The sequence below is a fragment of the Cricetulus griseus genome, chromosome 5 (genome assembly GCF_003668045.3).
Source record: "Cricetulus griseus strain 17A/GY chromosome 5, alternate assembly CriGri-PICRH-1.0, whole genome shotgun sequence".
Taxonomy (NCBI): Eukaryota; Metazoa; Chordata; class Mammalia; order Rodentia; family Cricetidae; genus Cricetulus; species Cricetulus griseus.
This window is the reverse complement of record NC_048598.1, coordinates 76,694,357-76,720,186: the sequence shown is the minus strand read 5'-3', so window position 1 is coordinate 76,720,186 and position 25,830 is coordinate 76,694,357. Positions and strand designations below refer to the sequence as shown.

Here is a 25,830-nt window from a genome sequence, read left to right as displayed (position 1 = left end):
GGGGGAAACTCAAAAAATTTAAAGGTGTGAGAAATTTAATAAATTTAAATTCTTAGAGTAGGAACAGAGTTGTGGGGAGAATCAAGAATGGCCTGAATTATATTTTCTGTTATTTAGAATTTCCTGTGATCGACCCTAACTAATTAGGACATTTTGTTCTGTGTTCCTTTGCTATTTTTTTTTTTTTAAGAGGATATTTTTTAAGATAGGGTTTCTCTATGGCTTTGGAGGCTGTCCTGGAATTAACTCTAGTAGACCAGGTTGGTCTCCAACTCACAGAGATCCACCTGCCTCTGCCTCCTGAGTTCTGGGACTAAAGGCGTGAGCCATCACTGCCTGGCTCCTTTGCTAATTTTTAATTGTTTAGTAGTTAACTGGATTAGTTACAGTTTTATTAATCCTAATTGAACTTGACTTCTTTTTGCTTGGTGTACTTTAACATGTATTTTATTTCAGTACGGTGTTTATTGTTGCCACTGTAAACAGGGAAGTTGTAAGTTGTGTAGTGTTCTGACCCAGGGCCAGTGTGTGTGAAGCCATTAGAAGATCCTCACCAGGTGTGTCCAGCGTAACTTTGTGCTCTGTTTTGGCTTCTCTTGCAGATAGCTCATTCTGGATATGTTGCTGTTTTTCGCTTTGGGACTCCTCGTACATTTTGTGTTCTTCGCCTCCATCTTTGACATTTATTTTACATCTCCTTTGGTGCATGGAATGACTCCTCAGTTTACACCATTACCTCCTCCAGCAAAAAGATTAGTGTTGTTTGTTGCTGATGGCCTGAGAGCAGATGCTCTTTATGGATTAGATGAAGATGGAAACTCTAGCGCACCTTTTATTAGGTAAGGATCTCAGCAGGTTTAATGGTAGATTGAGTTTAAGGTAAATAGATTTTATTATGAACTGATGAACATTAGGTTATAGCTGACAATTTTTTAAACTTTTTAAAGTTTTTTTTTTTTTTTTTTTTTTCTGAGACTAAGTCTCACTATGTAGAATGGCCTGGAATTTGCTATGCAGACCAGGCTGTCGACAAACTCAAAGATTAGCCTGCTTCTGCCTCCCAGGCCCTCAGATTAAGGCCATGTACCTCCTCCATACCTGACCTTTTTTTTTTTTCCCCCCGTAACTTTAAAAATATGTGGGTTTTTTTCTTTCACATTCACAACTGTAGATGTACATATTGTAGAGTTTTTAGTTTTTTTTTCCCTCAAACAATTTGAAAATATGACAATGTGGCCTTTGTCCACCAAATACTATACTGCATGTGTTAAGAACAAAGGCTTTGTTTTATATAGCTATATACTGTCGTCACATCAAGTAAAATTTAACAATATAATATTCTGCATGTCATTTTTTTCCTCCATAACCAAACACCTCTGATTTGTGGCTTGAAACACTAGGGTGTCGTTTGTCTCTTACTTCTCTGGAATAGGGGAGTGTTTTCTTTTTCATATTACCTGGGCTCTTTGATGCTGCTGTGGTGAACTGGTGGGCAGTATATGATTGGGCTCAACTGGGTTTTGAGATTCCTTTCCATCTTAAAATTAAGTTTTTGGTTTGAGTCCTTGTATAAGAATCTTTCTTAAAGCCTTATGAGAGTTTTAATACTAGCGTATGTTAACTGTTCATCCCATTTGTCTTTTAGGAATGTTATAATGCATGAAGGCAGCTGGGGAGTATCTCACACACGTGTGCCAACAGAATCTCGGCCTGGCCATGTAGCCCTAATAGCTGGGTTTTATGAGGATGTCAGTGCAGTTGCCAAAGGTTGTGTTCTGAAACAATTTTATCAAGTAAAATGCTTGCTATGTAAATAATTTTCCTACCATGGAATAATGTTTTTAAAGATTTGGCTGTGTGTGTGTGTGTGTGTGTGTGTGTGTGTGTGTGTGTGTGTGTGTGTTTGCCTGTTTATACACCATATGTGTTCAGGTGCCCATGGAGACTAGAAGAAGGTATTCAACTCCCTGGAACTAGAGTTACAGATGATTGCTGTAATAAAAAAAAAAAAAAAAAAAAAAAAATCCAGAGAGACACCATGCAACAGAGTTCAATCCGACGTTTTTTTTTTTTTTTTTTTTTTTTTTTTTTGGTGTGGGGGTGGGGAGGGGGATTGTAAAAAGGGAAAAGGGGATGGGAAGCAGTGGAGGGGGGGAGAAAGAGAAGTGGGGAGGGGGGCAGTGGGAGATGGGCAGGGCCCTTTTAAAGGGAACATATTGAATAGGCACAGGTGGGTGCTCTTACTGGCAACAGCTGAGGGTGTATCCTATCAGAGTTCCAAAGGCCGGCCAGTACAAATGCCTAAATACTTACAGTTGTGAGCTATCCAGTGTTGGTGCTGGAAACCAAACTTAGGACATCTGGGTTCACAAGAGCAGCAAGTGCTTTAACCTCTAAGCCATCTCTCAAGCCCTAAGACTGTGCTTTGAGATTCTTTGACAGGTCTTTGAGCATGCCTTACTCATATGAATATATCCTGGTATTGATTCTGGAATTAAACTTTAGTCTGTCATCATTCTGTTCTGCTGAAAAAGTATGTATGGAAACACAGCTTTGTTAGACATTGCAATCAAGGATTTAAAAATGATTAATAAGTGAATTATCTACCATTTATTTAAAGATAGACTATAATATGCTAATAAAATCTGAGTTTTATGTGTTATCTTCAATACTATTTAAACAATGGTTCTTATTTTGTTGTTTTCTTACCATAATATTGTTTTCTTCTTTTCTTCATTACTCAAAGGATGGAAAGAAAATCCTGTAGAATTTGACTCTCTTTTTAATGAGAGCAAGTACACATGGAGCTGGGGGAGTCCAGATATCTTGCCTATGTTTGCCAAAGGTAAGAAGAGATACTGATTATATTTCCTCTAGTAGCAAATAAGTCAGAAATAAATGTTTTTATCCTTGCAGTATTGGGAACTGAACTCAGGGCCTCTTAAATACTAGGCTAGTCTATTATAAACACGCAGAGGCTTATCTTAAATATAGATTGTTTGGGCTGATGGCTCAGGCTTCTTGGCTAGCTCTCTCTTAATTATTAACCCATAACTATTAATCTGTGTATTTCTTCATGGCCTTATCTTACCGGAGAATGCCCAGTGTCCTATCTTCCTGGTAGCTACATGGCATCTCTAGGCTCCTCTCTGCCTTCTCTCCCCAGAATTCTCCTCATCTGGTAGCCCCGCCTATACTTCCTGCCTACTAGTGGCCAATCAGAGTTTTATTCATCAACCAATAAGAGAAATGTATACAGAAGGACATTCCCCTGTCACTATCCCTTAGTTTTTTACTCTTTATCTAAAAACAAACAAACAAACAAAAACTTCATTTAGCCAGGCATGGTGGTACATTCCTTTAATCTCAACATTCTGGAAGCAGAGGCAATTAGATCTCGCTGAGCCTGAGGCCAGCCTGCCCTACATAGTGAGTTCAGGCCAGCCAGAGCCATATATTCTGTGTGCTCACGGTGTCATGGTACTCATCCAAAAGTCAAAGGCAGCCTGCAGGAGTCAGTTCTTTCCTTCTGCCATGTGGATCCCAGGAATGTTACTCAGGTTGTCAGGCTTGTTGCAAGTGTCTCTACCTGCTTAGCCATCTTGCTGTTTTGTTTTTCTTTATGTTTCTGTATTTAGTCATTTCTAGAGATTTTTATCACCTCTGAAACCAGGAATGTGACCTACAGTGGATTGAACTGTCAGTTCAACAGACAAGATTTCTCCTTTGTTGTATTTTAAATATAGCCATATAACACTCTTAGTATTATTGAGTTCAATGAAATGATATATTCAATCATTGATTAAAGTGCTTGTTCTCTTTATGGGGGACAGTGTTGGTGTCTGGTTCTTTATACTTAAATAATTTGTTAAAGAAGCCAGTAGATAGTTATGTAAGACTTTAAATATTCAAACATTTATAATGGCTAATTTATTTATTGTCCCCTAATTTTGACATTTAATGTATATAATACTAATATGACATTTATTATATTGAAATGCCACATACAGTTCACTGCATTGACATTTGGATTTATTAAATTTGTTTATGTGCACAGATCCACAAGTATTAATCCATTTCTTGATTAGAAAATTCATTTATTTTAAAAAGTCAGCTGGGTGAAGTTCTTGTCAGTAAATGATCTTTACTGGGAACAAAGTGACAGATCATTTAATGTGAAGATTTTATAACATACATAGCCTGGATGTAGGTGGAACTACTGAAGCAAACTATGTGTTCAGAATTGTACATATGATGTTCATAGACTGGTATTACACTAGACAGATCTCATATGCTATGTGTATATATTTCATTCTTTAAGAAGCAGTGAGGGATGATGAAGTTACAGTGGCTTACCAAATTAATCTTCCTACTTCTGACCACAGTTGGTAAAACAAGACTGATACTTGAATCAGACACAGGAAGATAGGAATGTTTCATCCTTTGGATGTCTCCATTTGTGATGTGGGAAGGAGAATGGCTGAGCAGAGTCACAGAGTCACTAGAGCTGAGCTGATGTTGTAGAATGTCGTAACTTCATGCTACATCATCTTCATGACCTATAAGAGCTTATCCCCGGAATTGATTATAGATTCTTGATACAAATCTTATGAATTTATAAGATTAACATATTTGTCCACCTTTTTATTTGGCAATAAGCAGCATTTGACCTTCTTCCCTCAGTCCTTGTTTCTGAGATAGGCTGGCTTCAAACTTGTGTTTATTTTTCTTTTGTTTTTTTTTGTTGTTTTTCTTTGTGTCTACTTCCCTAGAGCTGGAATTACAGGCACACACTAGAGTTTCATGCTGTTTATTTCCTTATGTTGAGACAAATACATATAATTTAAAGACAAGTGAATGTTTGAGTTTGTTTTAGTAAGGATTATGCTAGCCATCTTTATTTTATATCATAACCTCTTGAGAGCACATGTTTCAATGGAAATAAACTTCAGAACTTATTTTTATTTTATTGTATATTAGGATTTTGACTTTGGCAAGTTAAATATGTTATTTTGAGGACAAAAAATATGTTGATGTATATAACATGATTCATGGCATATAACATAAGTGTTATTTCTTTCATAAAGCATTTTGTAATTAATTCTGCTTACTTGTAAAATTCTTTAAGTAGAGCCAGGTCATGCTTGTAATCCTAGAACTCAGGAAGCTTAAGAAGAAGGTTAATTTGAGGCCATGAGTTTAAGACTAGTATGGATAATATAGCAAGATTATCTCAAAACAACAGCAAAAATACTTTTGATTATTTCATGTTTTATGACAGCTTAAAGGTTTTGGTTTTGTTTATTTTAAATGTGTGTTTTCCTCAAATTTCCTTTTCAGGTGCTAGTGGTGACCATGTTTATACATATAGTTATGATGCCCAAAGAGAGGATTTTGGTGCCCAGGATGCTACAAAACTGGATACCTGGGTTTTTGATAAAGTTAAGGTGCGTGTTGTTTTGCTTTGTTTTGAAACAGGATCTTTTATGTAGACCAAGCTGGGCATAGTTTGGAACCTTCTTGCTTCAGTGTCTTTAGTCTTGTTTTACATGTGAGTACACCTGGGGAGGTATTTGCTATGTAGTGGTTTATAACTAAATACACACTTATGTAGAATCCTGGAAATTTATTTCTCAGTGAACTCATCTCAAGTTTAGTTTGCTGTCTGTCTGAACTTGAGCATTCGATATTATACCATGCTATTTTTAAAAGAAATTACATGTTCTACAGTGACTAATAAAATTCTTTTTTGAAATAACCCTCAAAAACTTAAGGTGTTTCTTAAGGTAAAATGAGCCCTAGATTACAATCCACAAAAACCTTCTTTCAATTTCTCATTTGATGAGTTACTGCAGGCAACTTTCAATCTTCTGTTGACCTTGGAGCTTTTGTCTGGTAGTAGGGGGCCTTGTGAGATGTGGAGTATATCTTGAAAATTCTGTTTCAGAGTAATACTTTTATAATAACAAAGAAATTAGATTTTAAAGAAAAATTGGGGGCTAGACAAATGGCTCAGCAGCTAAGAGTACCTACTGCTCTTGTAGAGTTCCCAGGTTTGATCCTTAGCACTGACATTGAGCAGTTCACAACCACCTATAACTTCAGTTCCAAGGATCTGACACTGTCTTCTGACCTCCTCAAGCACTTGGTAAACATACATATCGTCACATACACATTAAAAGAGTAATCTCTGCAGAAGAAAGTAAAATCAGATAAGCCAAAACAGATTAGCCAGCTAACCTTTATTAAATGCTCACAAGCTTTTTTAAGTAGTAGAACTTTAAAAAACGCTTTCAAAGTGACTGTTGTTGATACACAGGTTGAGCTCTGCCTTATTAGTATTTCATAGCTTCTCAAATCATGTGTCTGGTTGAAAGCTTTTGCTGGTTATGGAAAAAACTATACATTTTAACTTAAGGAGAATACAAATGGAAGCTTAAGAGCAGTTTTATCCTTGAATAATTTCTGTTAATTATTCCACATACTTTTAAATACTTTGTTTTCAACAATATTCATCTTGTTGAAAGGTAGTATCTTTTAAATCTGTATATTTTTATTTAAACAATAATGATACATGTTATCATGATCTGTTTATTTAAAATAATCTTACAGTTCTCTCCTTGAGTACTTGCATACATACTTATGACTATGGGTCAGGGTGAATTATTTATCTCTGAAAAGCTTATGGATCTAGTTTATTATTGTGATGTAAATACATTAAGTTCTGAACTTTAGTTTGTTAAGTGGTATTTCTCCACCACAGGACACTCAAAACAGGCCCTGCTCATGGGAGAGGAAGTAGTTAGTATTTCTCACAATCTTAGTAAGAGGTCATAGTTTTACTGAAATGGCAGTGGGCAGGATGACAAAAAATGATCCATTTCTAAGTATATTTAAATATAATAAATGTTCTTGGACTGTTCCCACCACTGCCGTTGAACATTTGCCTCTTAACAAACTAGTTCTTTCAATTTTTTTTTAAATTACAGTAGATCTGTGGTAAGAATGGTATGAAATGAAGATCCCTTTTCTATAATGATTTTGCCTTATTATATCAGAATAGTTCGATGATTATTTGGACAGAAATGTCTGCATTGGTAACAAAGATTTCATGTTGGTATATCTTGATGTCAAAATGACACAATATAAAATGAATTAATTTCATAGTTACTTATAAATTAACCAGTTTTCACCCCATTTGTTACATGTAGGACTTCTTTGATGCTGCAAGGAACAACCAGTCTTTGTTCTCAAAAGTAAATGAAGAAAAAATTGTTTTTTTCTTACATTTATTAGGAATAGATACAAATGGACATGCGCACCGACCATCATCAAGGTAATTTTAATGTTGTATTCAATTTGATCTTGTGGGGAATAGCTGTTCTGTTAGAAATTTTGGTATAATATGAAATTTTCATTGTAATTATGATAACAGAACTAATACTTTATGTAACATCTATCCTGTATAATGTTTTCAGCTATATGATATATAATTTTATATTGGTTAAATCACCTACTTTGGCCATACTGCACACTAAAATAAGTGAAATAGATCTTGCATATATTCCATATTCTTCATTTATCAAGGCAGAGAAAAATGCATGAATTACTCACATTTTGGGAGTATATTTAGTAGTCCTCAAAAGCACAAACATTTTATGGTATGAATTTTTGTAACAAAAGATGTAATCCCTGTGGGTGTTTATTTAAATCAGCATTATATCTGGCAAACAATTGCATAAAGTGTTGCTTATTACTTCTTTAGTGTTATTCTAAGCTTTGCAGACCATAAGAAGTAATCATTTAAATTTTTTTCTTAATTTTGAAGTGGTTTTATATTAACTGTAATGTCTGCTGGTTTAATTACCAGCATGTATATCTCATATTCCCCTAGTTTAAGATGATACACTGTTTTCATTAGTGGAATATATTCCTATTAACCTAGCTGTGTTCAACTATATGGGAAGCTTGAGTACAGTTTGTTCTCTACCCTGCAGTAGATTTAAGTCACAAATACTTTATAGGATGGTAATATACTTTAAATAATGACACTTTCCTATTCAGGTCACCAGAACGGTTTATAAGACTCAAACTTGGAAGTCTCCATTATTCTGTTTAGAATTTGAAAAGTGTTCATTAATATTTACTAATCAATATTTTCCTTTTTAAATGTTTATGAAAACTGTTTCAGGGGTTTTAAAATTCATTAAAGGAAAAAAAATAGTCTTACTAGGGGCTCTGATTTTAAAATAGTAAAGATTAAACCTGAAAGCATTTCTTCAGTTCTTGACTCTAAATGTAATCAGTCTGGGTTGAATAAATTTGATTTCTGTAAATTAATTTAACTTGTTTTTTTGTTTCTTTGTAAACAGGGAATATAAGGACAATATTAAAAAAGTTGATGATGGAGTGAAGGAAATTGTGTCAGTATTCAAGCATTTTTATGGTGATGATGGGAAAACAGCATTTATTTTCACCTCTGACCATGGAATGACGGACTGGGGTTAGTCTGTCTTTCAGGGCTACCTCATTGAAAGTAGTGGCAGATACAGCTTACATTCAGAAGATCAGGTGTTTGCAATATGCAAGTGTCCAGCATGTAACTTTATGTTTAAAATGGTAGTCTGACCTTCTATAAAAGGTATTTTTCTAATTGTAAAATGATATAGTCTCATTTATAAATGAGAAAGTAGAAATAAAAAAAATGAAGCCCAAGTATTTTAAAATTTTCTTCACACTTTTCTATTAGAAAAGAAATTTTATCTGGAATTCTGTACATGTGGAGGCAAAGGGAGTGATGATAGTTAAGATGCATTACTGAGGACTGCCTGGACAACTGAATTCATGTTAGATAAGTCCATGCTCCTCGTGAGATTCCCAAGGCAAATGTAGTTTGTTCTCAGAGAACAGTGTGACATAAAGGTGAAGTTTGAGTTCTTGAATCACAAGATGAAATTTTAGTGAGCTGGGTCCCATTTTATAAAGGACTGCTTTGTGCTGCTCCATTTACAGTGTAGCTGGAAGAAAAGGATTTTTTGTCAGTTACTTGTGCATAGCTGTGACCAAAGTACATGAGAACAGCTTAAGAGGAAATATTTACTTTGGCTCACTGTTTTAGAGGAGATGATTCCCCTGAAAATCTCTTCCCTCCTCTTTCTGCCTCTGTCTGCCCTAGCTACTTCTATGATGATCCCTAGGCCTTGATGTGTATATGCACACATGACATAGATGCCCCATTAATAGCTTGAACATTCATTAGCCACCAGTTTTCATCACTTTGATCAGTTATGTATCACTGCAAGTATTGTGCCTCTCTTTAAGAAGCAGCTTCATTGACTGAAGCCTGTAAAAGCCCTGATATATGGATATCAGCATAGTTATTGAGAAGACAATGTGACAGTCACATTATATCCATTTAGCAAAACAGCAGTAGTTTCCCCAGCCTTACATGCATCAATTCTTTAAAGCACAGCATTTAGAGATTGTTTTGCATTGTCATCTGATGACTCTTGATGTCTGTGTGCTGTAGGTTCCCATGGGGCTGGACATCCTTCAGAGACTTTAACTCCTTTAGTCACCTGGGGAGCCGGAATCAAGTTTCCTGAGAAAGTATCAGCTCAGCAATTTGATGACAAATTTTTAAAAGGTACAAATATTTGTCTTTGTTGTCACAAATGCCTGTGTATATAGCATTTAAAATACAACCAAGCATTTAAAATTAAACCAAGTTGACATTTAAAAAACAATGAATTTTTCAAAATCACTTCTCATTTTACCGATTGTGTTATTATTTTTGTCAAATAAAAATGCTCCAAATAAAGGAGTTGGTTAGTTTGCATTCTCTCCCTTTCTCTTTTTTTCCTCAGAACTATTTGTTGAACATTCCCCAATATACCACTCTTATTTTGGCTTTTTTAGATGTCTAGGAATTAGAAATTTTAATCTTGTTTTATTATGTTAAAAATTTTGATTAGTAATAAATAAGAATAAAACAAATAAGATGCACAGTTTCTTAGAGGTAAATTATAAAATTAATTACAATTTTTTAGCTTAAGCAAAAAATATATTATTAATTATGAGATTGCAGTATCTAAAAATATATATCCCTTATATGAAAAGCTAGATGTAGTATCAAGTTATTTCTGTCTGGACCCAGATGAAGACAGCACAGTATGTTTTAAGTCATGTTGCAGTTTTCATAATGCTGTTTATATATTGTCAGTGCTAACAGAGAATACCAGGCCAGGTCATAGGCCTACAGAGGAAGTATTTGAAAAAGGTCCAGAATACAGCAGTAATAAACTGTCATGATTCTTCCAGACTTGCTTAAACACAAATGAGTAGAACTCAGAGAGTTTTTTTTTTTTTTTTTTTTTTTTTTTTATCTACTGTGCTATCTTTGGAATGGTTCTTGTTTCCACAGATCTTAGTACTAGCACAGGGTTGTCCAGCTCATGGTCTGCATGTGGTCAATGATTGTTATGAACACTGACATAAACTTCCTAGTAGGCTTGTTTAAAACTTAAGTTTGTTTTTTTGTTGTCGTTGCATTTATTTGTTTATTCATTTATTTATTGTAACTCAATTGAGTCATTCTTGAGCATGAACTTTGTAGAGGATAACATTGTATCCCAATGACATATAAAGCAGATGTATATATGTACTCATGTTTGCCATGGAAGCCTCTGCCCAGTAGGCGATTCAAGTTATTAGAAACAAAAATTATATAAATAAGTTCTGTATTAGGTACTTTTTGTTGCTGTGGTAAACACCATGACCAAAAGCAATGTGGGGAGGACCTCAACATAAGGTCTTATACCCTGAACCTGCTAGAAGAGACAGTAGGGAATATGCTTGAACTGTAGGCCCAGGAAAGGACTCTCTGTCCTAGAACCTGGTAATGCAAGCACTGAGAGTAACAGCTGATAAACAGGACCACAGGAAAGAGTTTGTTATCTAGATTATAAAAATTACTCAAAAACTAAACAGCAACAAAAATCAAAGATTGGGGCATGGAACAGAAACTTTTCAAAAAATGAAATATAGATGGCTGAGAAATAAATATTTTTTTAATTTCAAATCTCTAGCCATCAGGTAGATGCAAATCAAAATTACTTTGAGATTCCATCTTAGCTCAGTCAGAAGAACTAAGCTCCAAACACAAATGACAACAAATGCTGAAGATGATGTGGGGAAGGGGACACCTACTCACTGCTGGTGGGAGGAGTGCAAACTGATAGAGCCACTATGGAAATCAGTGTGAGTTTCCTCAAAAACTGAAATAGATCTACCCCAGGAAGGGAATTTAAATACTAACTTAATATACTGTTTTAAAAATTAGGGGTTAATGATCATAGGAACATCACAGCTATAGTTTTAAACACTTTGCTAACTGCTGTCAATCCTCAAAAAGGGAGGGAGGGTGTGTTGGCTTGCCTTAGTAACTGAAGCATAGCTGTGGTGAGTAGTAATCTTGCTGGCAGTTGACCTTAGGCTTGTACTTCCCTCTTTGTTTCCTTGGATGTTTGAACACTATATTTCCAAATGAACATGTTAAAAGCTTAAAAAATCACAGAAAATACGAAAGATTTATTTTTCAGTTTTTCTTTTTAAAAATCATTTAGAAATATCCTTCTGCTTTTTTCAATGTCTTTTTTTTTTTCATACTTGGTTTAAGAGAGAGTTTCCAATACTTACCGTTTACATGGAATATCCGGCATGCCTAAAAATAAGTCAATTTGTTGTTGTTAAAAATCTTAACATCATGTTTTATATCTATGTCTGTCAGAATGGAAATTGGAAAACTGGAAGAGGCGAGATGTTGATCAGGTATCTATTTAAGTTTAATTATATTATTCCCTATAAAAATTTAGAGAAACATGCAAAACTAGGCAGTAACAATCGTAGCAGCAAAAAATTTTCCAACATATTTCTGTTAAGCAGACTTTTAGTGCAAGTGCTTTAGCCTAACGAATCTTCTTGTGCCAATTAAAACAAAAAACTTCAGGTGGGTGGTTGAAATGGCCAAGTGGGCAAAGTGCTTGACCAATCCTGACCACCTGAGTCAGTCCCCAGCACCTAAGATTGGCAGAAGTGAATTGACTCTACAAAGTTTTCCTTGGACCTCCACGTGCATACTGTGGCATGCACACTCTTCTCCTCCACCATACACATAATAATAAATAATATTTTAAACTCCCAATTGAAAACTAAAGACTCCTTCCAGGGGGCTTAGGTAGGCAAAAGTTTTTCTTTTTTTAAGAAAGTACACCTGAATATAAATCCCTAGCACCCACATAAAATCCCTGTGGGTCTTCGTGTGCCTGTAGCCTTAGTGTTGGGAGGTGAAAACCTGCAGATGTCAGGGGCTTACTAACTAGGCTGCTCAGCAGACAGCAATTTCTGGTTCCCTGAGAGACCCTATCTCAAAATATAAGATGGAGACCAACAGAAGAAGATACTCCCAAATCCTCTTCTGACCTCTTGTATGTGTGCATGCATTCCTCCAAATACATGTGCATACACTATACCTCCCACCCCAAAGTCTGCTTTCAAGTAACTTAGTTATGTGTACTGGGTGGGTAGGGGAGGGCCCAGCCTATGGTGGGTGGTGCTTTCCCTGGACTGGGTCTTCCCCTGGGCCAGGTGGTCTTGGGTTCTATACGAAGGTTGTCTGAGGAAGGTATGGGAAGCAAGCCAGTAAGCAGCTCCCCCGATGGCCTCTGCATTAGCTCCTGCCTCTGGAATCCTGCACTGTTTGAGTTCCTGTCCTAACTTGCATTAATGATGAACAGTGATGCTGAAGTGTAAGCCAAATAAACACTTTCTTCCCTACTTGCATTTTGGTCATGGAGGTTTGTTGTAGCAATAGAAACCCTAACTACAATACTATTGAAATTTACATGCTTATTACATTTTGTTTTGACTTCCTGTAATGGTTCTACTGTTTACATTAAGAGTTTCTTTCCTTTATCTCAGTTACTGTTTCTTTTATTTATATGTATTTTACTTTTCTCTGTATTTTAACCTAAAAACATCCTTGCTAATGTAATGGGAAAAGTATGACAAGAGTATAAATATATAGTTATACTATAGATATTTTTTATAGGAGAATGTGTGTATGACTTAAGAAATCTAGACTGAATATTATTTGTAAATGCTAAGCATAGGGTTGTTGAATACATGCTACTTAGGCAGCTATCTTCACTATTGGTAGAATGCTCCTGATCACTGGGCTGTGATTATGAAAGTAGCAGGTAGCTTGTCTTCTAGGTCATGTGCAAGGTGATATTTTCTTAACAAGGAGGGTAAATCAAGGTCTGGGTATTCAGTTTTATGTTTATTCTCTGAAAATTTGTTTCTAGAAGCATAATAAAAATAATATTTTTCTTTTAGGATCAATGCATGATACCCAAGAAAATGACTATGTATAACATGGGATGTCTGGTAAACTCTGCTTAGGAAAGGTTTCCCAGGAAACTGAGAGAGTTGAGCTGAGATTGAAGAATAAACAAGAGTAATGTTAGAAAAGGCTGATGTTCAGATTCAAAGGGACCATAGGATGCCAGGCAGAAACAGGCACAGGTCTGGTGGAGCATGATGAACCTTGGGGACTTAATCCCAGAAGCTTGAGGAAGCTCTTGGGGGAATGGGGGTGGGGGGAGTGGGAGGGAGGAGAGAGAATGTGTATGTGTGCATGCAAGAATCTTCTGGCTTCAGGATGAATAGATGAGATGAGAGGGAGAGAAAAGACTGAGGAAGTGTTTCAATACCACCAGTTTTCTGGGAGTGGCATCAGTTTTCATAGACTTACATTAAATGAGGAACAGAGAGGTACTTAAAAAGGAGCACCAGTGAAACAGAAGGAACTCAGCAACAGAGGGAGGCCTGGCAAGAGCAGCAGTTGAAGCTGCCCTTCATTGCAGGTTATTATGTGCGAGGTACATTGTAAATTTATTTAGTCCTGCTATCACTTTGTAAGGGAGGAACATATATATATATATATATATATATATATATATATATATATATATGAACTGATAAGGAAACTGAGTCACCAGGGAAGTCTAATAAAAACCTGCTGAAGTTTTCAGAGCTAGCAAAGCCAGGATTTGAAGCTGTCTTCCAACTTCTAAGTGCTTGGAAAATTTTGAGGACTGATAGAACACAGCCAATTAAGTTTAGGAAAATAGAATCTGTTATTTCCCTTTTGGTGAGATGTCTTTGGATGATAATGGTCAAAGTACATTACAGTAGGCTGAGCAGTGGGTAGAGAGATGAAGAATAACAACAGAAACAGAAACATCTCTGAGACAGTGGAACTAAAAAAGAAATACCCACAGTGCCATTTGGGCCTGTCTTTCTTCACTGGTGTGGACAGAGTTCCTTCTGATGAGCTTATTCCTTCAGTGCTTGTGCTCATTTCTCCCGGTAGTCTAGTGCTAGTTCTTTTGCATGATACTGAAAAACTCACACAAAATAGCCAAGTTCTTAGCTAATAGGGCAAGTACTTTTTGATTTTGTTTTGTATTGATGTCCTTTAATGGTTACTTTTCAAATTTAGTTTTTCATAACTTCATATCTAGCAAATGGCATTTAAAGACACTGATATATAAAAATATATATAAATGTTTAAAGGTTTTTTATTATAATAAGTATGGTGATAGTCCAAATATAGCTGTATGTGAGGATGCAATTTTCTGGTTTATATGTGCAGACAGACTTACTTGAATTGAACTCTTCTATTTCTAGGCTGATATTGCACCACTGATGGCATCCCTTATTGGAGTTCCCTTTCCTCTTAATTCTGTGGTAAGGAATAACACTTTTTACCAATACTCCATATAGAAATAAATTTACTTTTCATGTGCCCCTCTATAATCTTTATTTATATTTAAAACTGTATTCCTTCCTGCTTATCTATATCTACATAGGTAAACCTCATAATTGAGTATATGCTATATAATATGGAAGAAAGTTTGCCTTTAAATGTTTTTTATTTATTTATTTATTATTAATTTTTTTTTATTAGTTCAAGTTAGGGAACAAGCTTGTTTCACATGTAAGTCCCTCTCCCTCTCCCTCCCCTCACCTCCATCCCTCCTCCCCCACCCCCAGCCTACCACCCCACCTCATCCACTCACCACTCCCCAGGCAGGGTAGGGCCCTCAATGGGGCTCTGCAGTGTCCTCCAAATCTTCCTGTACTGGGCCTGGGCCCTTCCCCATGTGTCCAGGGCCAGAGTGTATCCCTTCATGTGGGATGGTCTCTCAAAGTCCCTTCTTGCACCAGGGAAAAATACTAATCCACTACCAGAGGCTCCCTGGAGTGCAGAGGCCTCCTTATTGACATCCATGTTCAGGGGTCTGGATTAGTCTTGTACTAGCCTCCCAGATAGCATCTGGGGTTGATGTGCTCTCCCTTGTTCAGGCCAACTGTTCCTGTGTGTTTCTCCAACCTGGTACAGACCCCTTCACTCTTCATTTCTCCCTCTCTTCAACTAAATTCCAGACTTCAGCTCAGTGTGGATGTCTGTCTCTGTTTCCATCAGCCACTGGATGAGGGCTCTCGTTCGGTTGGTGGAAAGGGATGGAAGTGCCTTTAAATGTTTTATTCTTTTAAAAATACATCATTTTTTCTATTCTAGTAACAAGTGATATATATATATATATATATATATATGTATGTATGTGTATATGTATGTATACATACATATAAATAAAACTTTTTGATTATAAGCAACAGAAACCAAGTCCTTTTAAAGGTGAAATTATTGAAAATATATTGATGGTTTGCTGGATTACATAGATCATATTTGAATATCACCAGAAACCAAGAGGGCCCTGGCATGGCTGTTTTGCTTAAGGCACCAGCCCTTGGGTAGAATAAGAATAAGTCATAGTTGCTGCTTTCTGACTCTCAAGAATCAAATCTAGGTTGTTTGACTTGTCCACAGAGGAAGACAGGGCCTCTGATTACTGTTCCACAGTATTACATCCAGTGGGGAAGACCCCCAACAGGAAGTACTAATGCTGTTAAGAATTGGCCCAAATGGTGAAAACCAAAACATAAACTAAGAAAATACTCCTCACAAGCAGCCATAATTACCGGGTTTTCAAAGTCAAATTTATGTTAAAATGGAATATAAATCAGAGCTTTAAAAAAAATAAGATCTTGACTGCCATAAATGTTTGTATGTATGTATGTATAAGGTAATTTTGCTTTTAAATTGAATAGAATGTCTTCATGTGTTATATATGTTGTATTTTCATCTTTTTAAAAAAATAATATAGCTGTTACCATTATAGTGATTATTCTTTGTGTATAACATACTTATAGCATATAGTATTGCTATATATAGCAATATTCCCAACATAGTTATATTAGTCAGACTGCTTCCCATTGCTATAACAAATTTCCTAGATAATCAATTTAATAAAAAGTTTATTTTTGTCTCACAGCATTAAAGGTTTCAGTCTGTGGTGACACATTGTGCAGGAGTATGTGATATAAGAGTGTGTGTCCCTAGTGACCAAATGACTACCCCAGAGTTTCTGTCACTTCTCATTAGGTCTTAACCTCTTCACTGTTTTTACCTTCCAGTAGCACCAGGCTAGGGACCAAGTCTTTACTCATGTGCCCTTAGGGAACGTTTAGAGTACATATCACAGCAATAGTCTGCCAGTGTTAGATTTTGATCGACTTTAATCAATCTCATTATTTTTGCTTTGTGAGAAAATTATTATTTTTTTCAGATGTGGTTTTAAAACTTTTGCCATTTAATCTAGTAACTTATTTGTCTGTGCATCCTTTTGTTTTTGCTTTTTTTTTTTTTTTAATTTTGGGTGTGTGTGTGTGTGTGTGTGTGTGTGCCAGCCATATGTGTTCACCTGTTCAGACATGTGATCTACTCAGTGTAGGTGCTGGACACTGAGTCCTTGTCCTCTGGAAGAGTAGCAAATGCCATCAACCACTTTTTCTTAACCACTCATTTTTTTAAATGTTATGAATATGTTGGTTAGTACTTACATGTGTGGTTGTGTACCACATGAAGGCCTGGTGCTCTCAGAAAATACTAGAGGGTGTCACAGCCCCTGGAGCTGGAATTAAAAGTGGTTACAAGCCACCATGTGGGAGCTGGGAATTGAACTCTTAGGTCCTCTGGAAGAGTGGTCAGTGCCACTGGCCCACTGTGCCATTTCTCCAGCTACACAGCAAGTGCTATTAGTTGCTGAATCATCTCTCTAGCTCCTTGTTTTCTCTGTTGAAACAGAATCTCACTTGAGCTCAGGCTGGCCAGGAATGTGCTACCCACACATTGGCCTCCAAAGTGCTAGGTTTACAGGTTGTGCTTGTTTTACAATCAGAACACCACAGTCTTTATCAGTACTTGTTATGTTTTATGTTTTAGGGAACACTTCCTGTGGATTATCTTAACAACACTGGTCTCTTCAAAGCAGAGAGCATGCTTACCAATGCAGTACAGATTCTTGAGCAGTTCAAGGTGAAAAACAATGAACTATACTATAAATTTTAAATGTGTTAAGTCAAATGTTTGATTTTATATTTTAATGATTAATTTCCTATAACTTAGTATCTTGGGTTTTGAATATTTGCTTAGTGTCATAAATGAATGAAAAAGAGAAGTAAAAAGGAAAGGAAAGAACACCACTGCCCCTATGTGTGGTGGAGGAGAAAGTTTACTATGGATATGTGGGAGAGAATAGCCAGATGCAGGCACATCTGGAAGAGTCCAGAGTGGACGTGACCCTGAGCCATGTGAGGGAAGGGGGAGGGGGAGAAAGAGGGTGGAAATGGAAACCAGGTGCAGCAGCCAAGAGGGCAAAGGTACAAAAAGGGCATTTAACCGAATGGTTGGTTTATATAGGGAAGAACCTCTGGGGAAAGGGCAGCCCAGCCACTGGGCTGAAGAGTTCAGGGTAGAGGGCTGGGTATGCCAACTATACCCTGTAACAGGTATGGACTGAGGGATGCTGGGAGAACCAGGTCTACTTGGATATATGTTAAATAGGTACCTCAGCCATTGTCCTAGGTTTGAAACTCACGGTTTGTTTTTTTTTGTTGTTGTTTTCTTTTTTTTTTATTTCTGAAGTACAGTTTTATGGGTCAGTTAGAGGGTGAAGAATTGCCTTTGAGGAGTGTCACCATAAGATTGTCCATATATACTCACAAAGACTACAAGTCAAGTTCTTATTTATTGGAATATGCCCAAAAGAAGTAGACTGGAGATCACAGCATTACAGAGATGATTCTCTGATGTTACTTTGCCTTGCTTCATTTTCAAAGAGTTAAGGAAGAATTGTAATTATATTACAGTACACTATTTTTCTAAGATTGATGTACTTAATTCTCAGCTTTCTGAGATAGTAAAGTATTATTTAATTTTTTTTATTTATGAAATAACACAATCAAATAACATAAAATTACATTTATTTCCAAAGAAGTTAATCATCCCTGAAGAGCCATTTTAATTAATATTTATATTTCAGAATTAAATTCATTATTTTTTCTCATTTATAATATGATATTTTCATGCTTGGTTCCCAGGTGAAGATGACTCAGAAAAAAGAAGTTACTTTACCATTTTTGTTTACACCATTTAAGTAAGTCTTAAATATTTTAGTAACTTGAAGGAAAAAAATTTGCTTGAGTTTGATGCCAATAAGATAGATTATGTATAAACATTGTCATTTTTGTGTGTAGTAAAACAGATGCCAAACTGAAGTCCTCTTCTGTTACTTTTGCTAATGAGCCAAACATTGTATACCTCTGAAAGGCTGGAGGATGTGGGCACTGTAAATGGCTTCATAGCAGGATGACCTGGTAGTTTACTTTACATATGATGATGTTAACTTTTTAATTAGACATGGGTCCTTCGATATCAGATCTGGCTGGGTATTGAAGATTTTGGAGCCGTCACTGTGAATGATGGTGACAGTGTTGTGCCCAAATTCTGAACACCAAAATCACCAAGAGACCCAAACTGATGCAAAAGCAAAGAGTGATTAATAAATTAAGGAGTTAACTGTACTAACTCGGGTCCTCTGTCTGTTCGACAGAGCAGGTGGAGCAAGAAGGACTCGGAGGGACTGCAGTTCAAGGAATTTATTGGGGTAGAGCAAGGGGAATGTCTGCGGTCCAAAATAGTCACAGGGTTGGTGCACCTCTGGCTTGGGTGACCTGTCCTGTGTTGATTTGTCAACTGGTTGCTATGGCCTACAGGCCCTCCCAGGGTGGTTGCTATGCTCTGTGCCCTAGGTAAAGCACATCCAGAACCCACCAGCTAACTTCTGATTGGTTCCTTGACACATGGAGGGTATCTGGCTTTCTAGTGACTGGGGAAAGGTTGGAAGTTCAGCACACGTTGCTGAGTCAGAGGCCTACATCTTTCTGGGTCTTTTCTGCAGCCTGTTATGACTGCCAAAGAAGGGGGCTAGGTGAGGGTCTGGTTTCTTCAATAGAAACTGTTCAGTATGTGGAAGGCTGTGGGTAGAGTATAGAAAGTGACAGGGAAAGTCCATGTGTGGTATTTGGACAAACATTGGTTCCCACCAGTGGGCAAATATAAGAGCCACTTTGATGGGCACCAGATTCTGTTGTTCTAGATCGCAGAGAAGATGTATTTTTCCTGAACGAACAAAAGGCAGATCTGAATCCTCTGCCTTGCTCTTTATAACTGACTGTATGTGTGGGTTCAACAGGTTTTATCAGACTCTTGGCAGTTCATATTAAGAAGTATTTTACTTCTGATAAAAAAATACATTGAGGTTATAGGAGTTTTAGGAATGTGATTTCATTGGAATTATGATTAAATGATTTAATTGGAATTATCATCATCATTAACTCACTGGAATTACTTTTGGCAAGTTTATAATACAGATGTGGACTTCATAAACCAGAAAGGTTTAAATAATGTAATAGTATGCTTGTTTTGTGTGTCCGTATACGTGTGTGTGTGTGTGTTTGTGTGTGTGTGTGTGTGTGTGTGTGTGTGTGTGTGTGTGTGTATTTATTCATGTATATATGCATGGAACTTTAAGATTCAGTTTTTCATTTTAGTTTTAACTTGCTTTCAACAAATGAATATTTTCAGACAAGCAGGTCTACAGGTTAGGCTGGTCACTTTTGTTTCAGGTTAGTGAGCAGTTGGTTAGGCTGAGCCCCCAGATGGCACAAATATAGCAATGGCTGTGAGTATGTATAGTAACCTGTATGTATGTGTTTGTGTTTGTATGTAGTACTTATCTCTTTTTTCAAGAAAGACTTATTGACTGAACACTTTATTTGTTAGTTTTAATTGTTGTCTTGACACAATCTAGAATCAGCTGGGAAGAGACTCGTAATGAGGGACTAGCTGGATCTGGCTGGCCGGTGGGCATTTAGGTGAGGTATTATCTTGATTATTTTCATGGGAATAGGTATATCCACTCACTGTGGGTGGTGCCATTCCCTAGGCAGGGGATTATGAAGCTTGGACCTACCTCTGTAGAAAGGCAGGACAAGAACAGAGTCTTGAAGGGCATGAGTGTACTTTTGCCTTCTACTTGGCTTAGTGTCTAATGCTAAGTTTTACTTTGATGTTCAACTTCGGCCTGCATATTGCTATCTGTATTTAGAGATATTGCTTGATGTCATGTGGGGGCTTGGCCCAACCAGTGGCTCATCTGCTTGGAGCATAGTGATGAGACCTGTTTCCAAAGTTGTTTGGCTAAAAATCACTCAACTTGAAGTCTTGGTGTCACCAGAAAAACCAAAGATGATAAAATGCAAAATGACTCTTTAAGATACATAATTCAAGGAGTAGAACCTCAATGTGTTAAAAATCCTCAGAAATGTTTAATATACTGTTGACATTCATAAAACTAATACTCACTTTGCAAAATGAAAAAAAAATAGGACAGTATTAAAAGAAGGAAGGAGGGGCTGGAGAGATCATTCAGCAGTTGAGTGTAAGTTCAGCTCCTGCAGAGGACCTGCATCATATCCCCAACACATACCAGACAGCTGAAACTGCCTGTAACTCCTGGTTCAGGACATCAAATACACTTTTCTAGCTACCATGGACACGTGCACACTTATGGTGCACATAAACTTATGCAGGCATGCACACACAATTAATAAATATTTCTTGAAGAAAAATGCAACTAAAACTTGAAAGATAAATTGAACAAGAGACAATTCTTCCAAATTAAATAGTAAGTGGAGCTTTAGTGAAGGAGATGAATGTATTGCCAGGGAAAGCTGGATAGATTTAACAGCAGTATGATGTACAGGAAAACTTACTTTTCGTCTGTCCTCTTCCTCATGACAAAAGAACTCCTTGGGTGTCACATGATTTTAGACAGTTGCTGGGAGTGTGAGAAAAGTGATTCTACATTGTTAATTGGATCAAAACTTGATGGAATAGATGAGAAAAATCTAATCATAACACAAATCTTTGATAGTCAATGAACAGCATTTAAATGATAGTCATACATGTAAATACTGGTTTTCAGCTTTTAGTGTCAATCCTTAGGCAAAACAGGGAAGAATTAATTATAATTACAGATTAGGATGTAAATGTTGCCACCCTTGACAATGTACTAGTATAGTTAACAGTTGGAAGGCAGAAGGGAAAGGAAACATAAAATGTGGTGGTCATACTAACCTCATAAACTATTATATAGAAGATTCTGCCTACTGAGTGACTAAGATAGAGGTTTAGGTAGTAGATGATGGCAGTACCATGATGTATAACAAGCAGTGTGGTGACCAGGCTGAGGAATAAGGAGATCTAGAGGCAGCAGCAGGTCAACAGAGAATGTGTTGGGTGATGAATCATGACTTAGTGTTAAGAATGCACATGGAGAAAGCTATTAGAATAGTTTGAAGCAAACAGATAAAGAGGTTTTGTCCCTGTGGATTGGTGAACTGAGAAACAGAAGGTTATTTTTGCATTATCATTATGCTGTTCTGTTCGCTTGACATTTTAAAAAAATTGTACGGTATATTTTGATCATATTCTGCCTCTCCCCTACACCTCTCAGATTCTCCTCACCTCCTTACTCACCCAACTTCATGTTATTTCTTTCTCTCTTAAACAAACAACAAACCAGCAACTCCCTCCCCCAGTCACAGTCTTCAGAGTTTTTATTGCTGTGAAGAGACACCATGACTATGGCAATTCTCATAAAGGAAAACATTTAATTAGGAATAGCTTACAGTTTTTGTCTGTTATTGTCATGGTGGTGTGTAGGCAGGCATGGTGCTGGAAAAGGAGCTAAGACTTGTGTCTCTTGATCTGCAGTCAGCAGAAGCAATTGTGTGCCTCAATGGGCTTAGCTTGAGCATAGAAGATCTCAAAGCCCTTCCTCACAGTGACAGACTTCCTTCAACAAGGCCATACCTCCTAATAGTGCCACTCTCTGTAGGACAAACATTTAAACACATGTGTCTGTGGGGGTCATACCTATTCAAACCATCACACCACCAAAATTCAAAACAAACAAAAACCCCAATAAGACAAAAACAAAACAAAACAAAAAGCACACACAGTTTTCAAGTGATATTTTATTTTGTTTTCTTGATTTTCAAAAATTACATATATTGCTCAAGGTCATGAGTTTGGAACTGTCTGAGCAGCAGCATATTGAGGCTGTCATCTAAGGAAAGAAATTTGAAAAATAGACTTTGTAATCTTTGATACTAACAAAATAGAATATGCAACAGGAGAAAGGATACCATTCAGAGTAAAAGTAAAACAGAATATAATGGAAAATGTGCATTGTGGAAAAAAGCTACAAAATTTACTTTAGGTCATAATAAAATATAAATAAATATTGACTAATATTGTTAAATATCATCAAATAGTAGCACTATCTTAAAATTTACTAACTACAGAATAATAATTTTCCATGTAGTCCAAGTTGTTTCTCAAATTTTATATAGAGTTTTCAAGAATAGCTTAACTAATCCTAAGCAAGAACTATATAATGACATTTTCATTACTAGATAGCAAATGCATTCTAAAGATACATCTAAAGCACATTGGTGCAAGTATAGCATGTAATTACACATACTGACTTGGTAATACATAAAGAATTGATACCTATGAGATAATTGGCTTTGATTCCAGATGGCATTTAAGATCAGGGGAGAAGGCTTACATACAGCACATTACCTTCGCACTGGAAAAATATGGCTAGATCCTGCTTATGCCAGTCATAAATTAAATTCCACATTGATTGAAAATGAAATAAAATGCTTCTTAAAAAGCAAAAGTGTGAATCCCATAAACAAAATAAGTCATAAGGGAAAGACAACTTGAATATATCAGAATTAAATGTTGTGTTCAATAAACTAGACCATAAAGATTAAGTTATTTTCAGATTTGGAGAAAATACTTGTAGAGTATGTGACAAGCATTTTAATTTATGCTCTATGGAGAATTTTATATATCAGGTCAGGGAAATATCTCAGACAATAGAGTGCTTACTGTTTACATCTGAGGATCTGAGTTCAATTTCCAGACCCTATGTTAAAAAAACCAAACCCAAAAAGAAAAAGAAAAAGGCCAGCTGTGTGTGCACTTGTACTTTTAGCACTGTGGAGTCAGAGACAGGCAGATTCCTGGGGTTTGCTGGCTTGATGTCTTTCAGAGTTCTTCCAGTAAGAAATCTTGTCTCAAAAAAAAAAAAAAGGATGGCATCCTGAGATTGACCTCTGCCCCCCACATGTACTCCCTAACATACAAAAAAAAAAAAAAAAATTACATAGCAATAGAAGAAAAATACTACCTTAACAAAATGGAAAATCATGACCACAAATTCATAAAAGAAGTTGTTACGAAAAGAATATTCACCTCATATTATTCCTTAACTTTGTGAAGCAGACCTGGTATTTCCCTTACTTTATAGATAAAGTAATCATGGCACAACAAAATGACTTCTCAGATTTCTAACCCTAATTCTAATCCTAACTTGAAACCAGACAAAGTGGGTCCACAGCCTCCTGTATGTTGTGGTATGGTTTTGTATTACTAGCTTAAAGTACATGTGCCCAAACTCTGTGTCCAACACAGAGTTTACTTTTCACAGTATATTTTCTGATAAGTAATAAGTAATAAGAGAGATATTGTTGTGAGCCAGTTTATGGGAGTATATAGAGAGTGAGGTAATGAGCACATATGTACTTACTTGAGAGTGTGTAAACTGAGTGAAAAAAGTAAGTATGTACCTATGGTACATTATATAATTAATCTCAACAGTATGCCATGGTACTTTGACTGTACAGGAAAAACAAAATATACATGCCTAGCTAGTGGTATCATGAGGATATTAGCTAGCATTGTAGTGAGAGTTTATTAGTTTATAAAGACACACGAACCAGGTATAATACTAAACTGAAAATTATTTTTCTAGTATTTGGGGAGTTGTGCATGACAAACTAAATTATATTTTAAAAGAATATTTCCTTTTTTAATTTTTAAAAAAATTATTATTTTTTGCAGATTTTTAAAATTGGAATTAGACACAAGATTGTTTTACATGAAAGAATAGTTACTTTTATATATTAAAACATCATTTGTCTTGAGATATTTTTGCAAAAGTTGTATTTTAGGACAGTGACTATATGTATTAGCCTGTCATTTAGTGTTTAGTATGTGCAAAAGAACTTTTATCATCAGTATCCATGTGTAATAGATAGTTTTATTTTTATTTATTAAGTCTAATAAATATTCTATATCCCTATCATCTGCTTCTTCTTCTTAATCACTTTTCTATATGCATAGAATGTCAACATTATAGGCTGAATAAACCAAATGTTGGGTTATAAATAGAATAGATGAAGGAAAGGCTATGGTGCCATCCTTTTAGGGAAATGACACAGGCACTTGTCCAAACCATATCTGAGGACATTTTTCCTTCTCATTCCCTTTATGCCCTGAGAATATGTTGTTCAACAGTATGTTCTTGTTGGAGGCAAATTCATTTCTTCAATATTGACACCTGAGCATTTCATAATCTTTAGATTGGTTACTTATATAATAGATTTCACAGCATCACTAAATTTTTTTGGCTATGAAGAATTGATGAACAGTAAAATATTCCTGGGGTAAAGGAAGAGCAGAGATTTCAAAACAGAAAAAATAAGATTGCTCAGGTCCTTGTGTATTTTAGAGTTTTTTAAGGAGTTCAGTTAATTCATTCTATAATTGCATATTCTTTTTTTATCTATTTAGAAACTATTTTATTTTACATATCAATCCCCGTTCCCTCTCCCTCCCATCCTCTCAGTTCCCCCACCGACCCATCCTACTTACCTCATACCCACTCTCCAAGGATAGTGAGGCCTTCCATGGGAGATCATTAAAGTCTGTCACATCATTTGGGGGAGGACCTAGGCCCTCCTCCTCCAGGAGTATCTGGACTGGCATAGTATCCCTCCATAGAGAATGGACTTCCAAAGTCCATTTATGCACTAAGAATGAATACTGGTTCCACTGTCAGATGCCCCATAGACTTCCCAGGCCTCCTAACTGGCACCCACATTCAGAGGACTTAGTTCAGTCCAATGCTGGTTCCCCAGCTGTACAACTGGGGTCCCTGTGCTCTCACTAGGTCAGGTCAGCTGTTTCTGTAGGTTTCTCCATAACAGTCTTTACTCCTTTGCTCATCCCTCCTCCCTCTCTACAACTGGATTCCAGCAGGATGGCTCAGTGCTTAGTTGTGGGTGTCTGCTTCTGCTTCCATCAGCTACTGGAAGAAGGCTCTAGGATGGCAATTAAGGTAGTCATCAGTCTCATTATAGGGGAAAGGCATCAAACTATAA

General features: G+C 36.4%; 1 protein-coding gene across 3 annotated transcripts in view; it reads left to right on the top strand.

Moving 5' to 3' along the window:
• Pign (phosphatidylinositol glycan anchor biosynthesis class N) overlaps positions 1-25,830 on the top strand; it is a 137,158-nt gene that overhangs the window by 5,384 nt on the left and 105,944 nt on the right. For all 3 annotated transcript variants that reach the window (XR_003485762.2, XM_027417857.2, XM_027417856.2), the window contains exons 2-12: positions 603-839; positions 1,646-1,767; positions 2,747-2,845; positions 5,341-5,447; positions 7,212-7,336; positions 8,373-8,503; positions 9,530-9,646; positions 11,789-11,829; positions 14,752-14,811; positions 17,411-17,503; positions 18,568-18,623. Coding sequence is in view for 2 of the 3 variants with exons in the window: in XM_027417857.2 (XP_027273658.1) it covers positions 619-839; positions 1,646-1,767; positions 2,747-2,845; positions 5,341-5,447; positions 7,212-7,336; positions 8,373-8,503; positions 9,530-9,646; positions 11,789-11,829; positions 14,752-14,811; positions 17,411-17,503; positions 18,568-18,623 (1,172 nt within the window). In the remaining variant the exon portion in view is untranslated. The remainder of the gene's footprint in view (positions 1-602; positions 840-1,645; positions 1,768-2,746; positions 2,846-5,340; positions 5,448-7,211; positions 7,337-8,372; positions 8,504-9,529; positions 9,647-11,788; positions 11,830-14,751; positions 14,812-17,410; positions 17,504-18,567; positions 18,624-25,830) is intronic.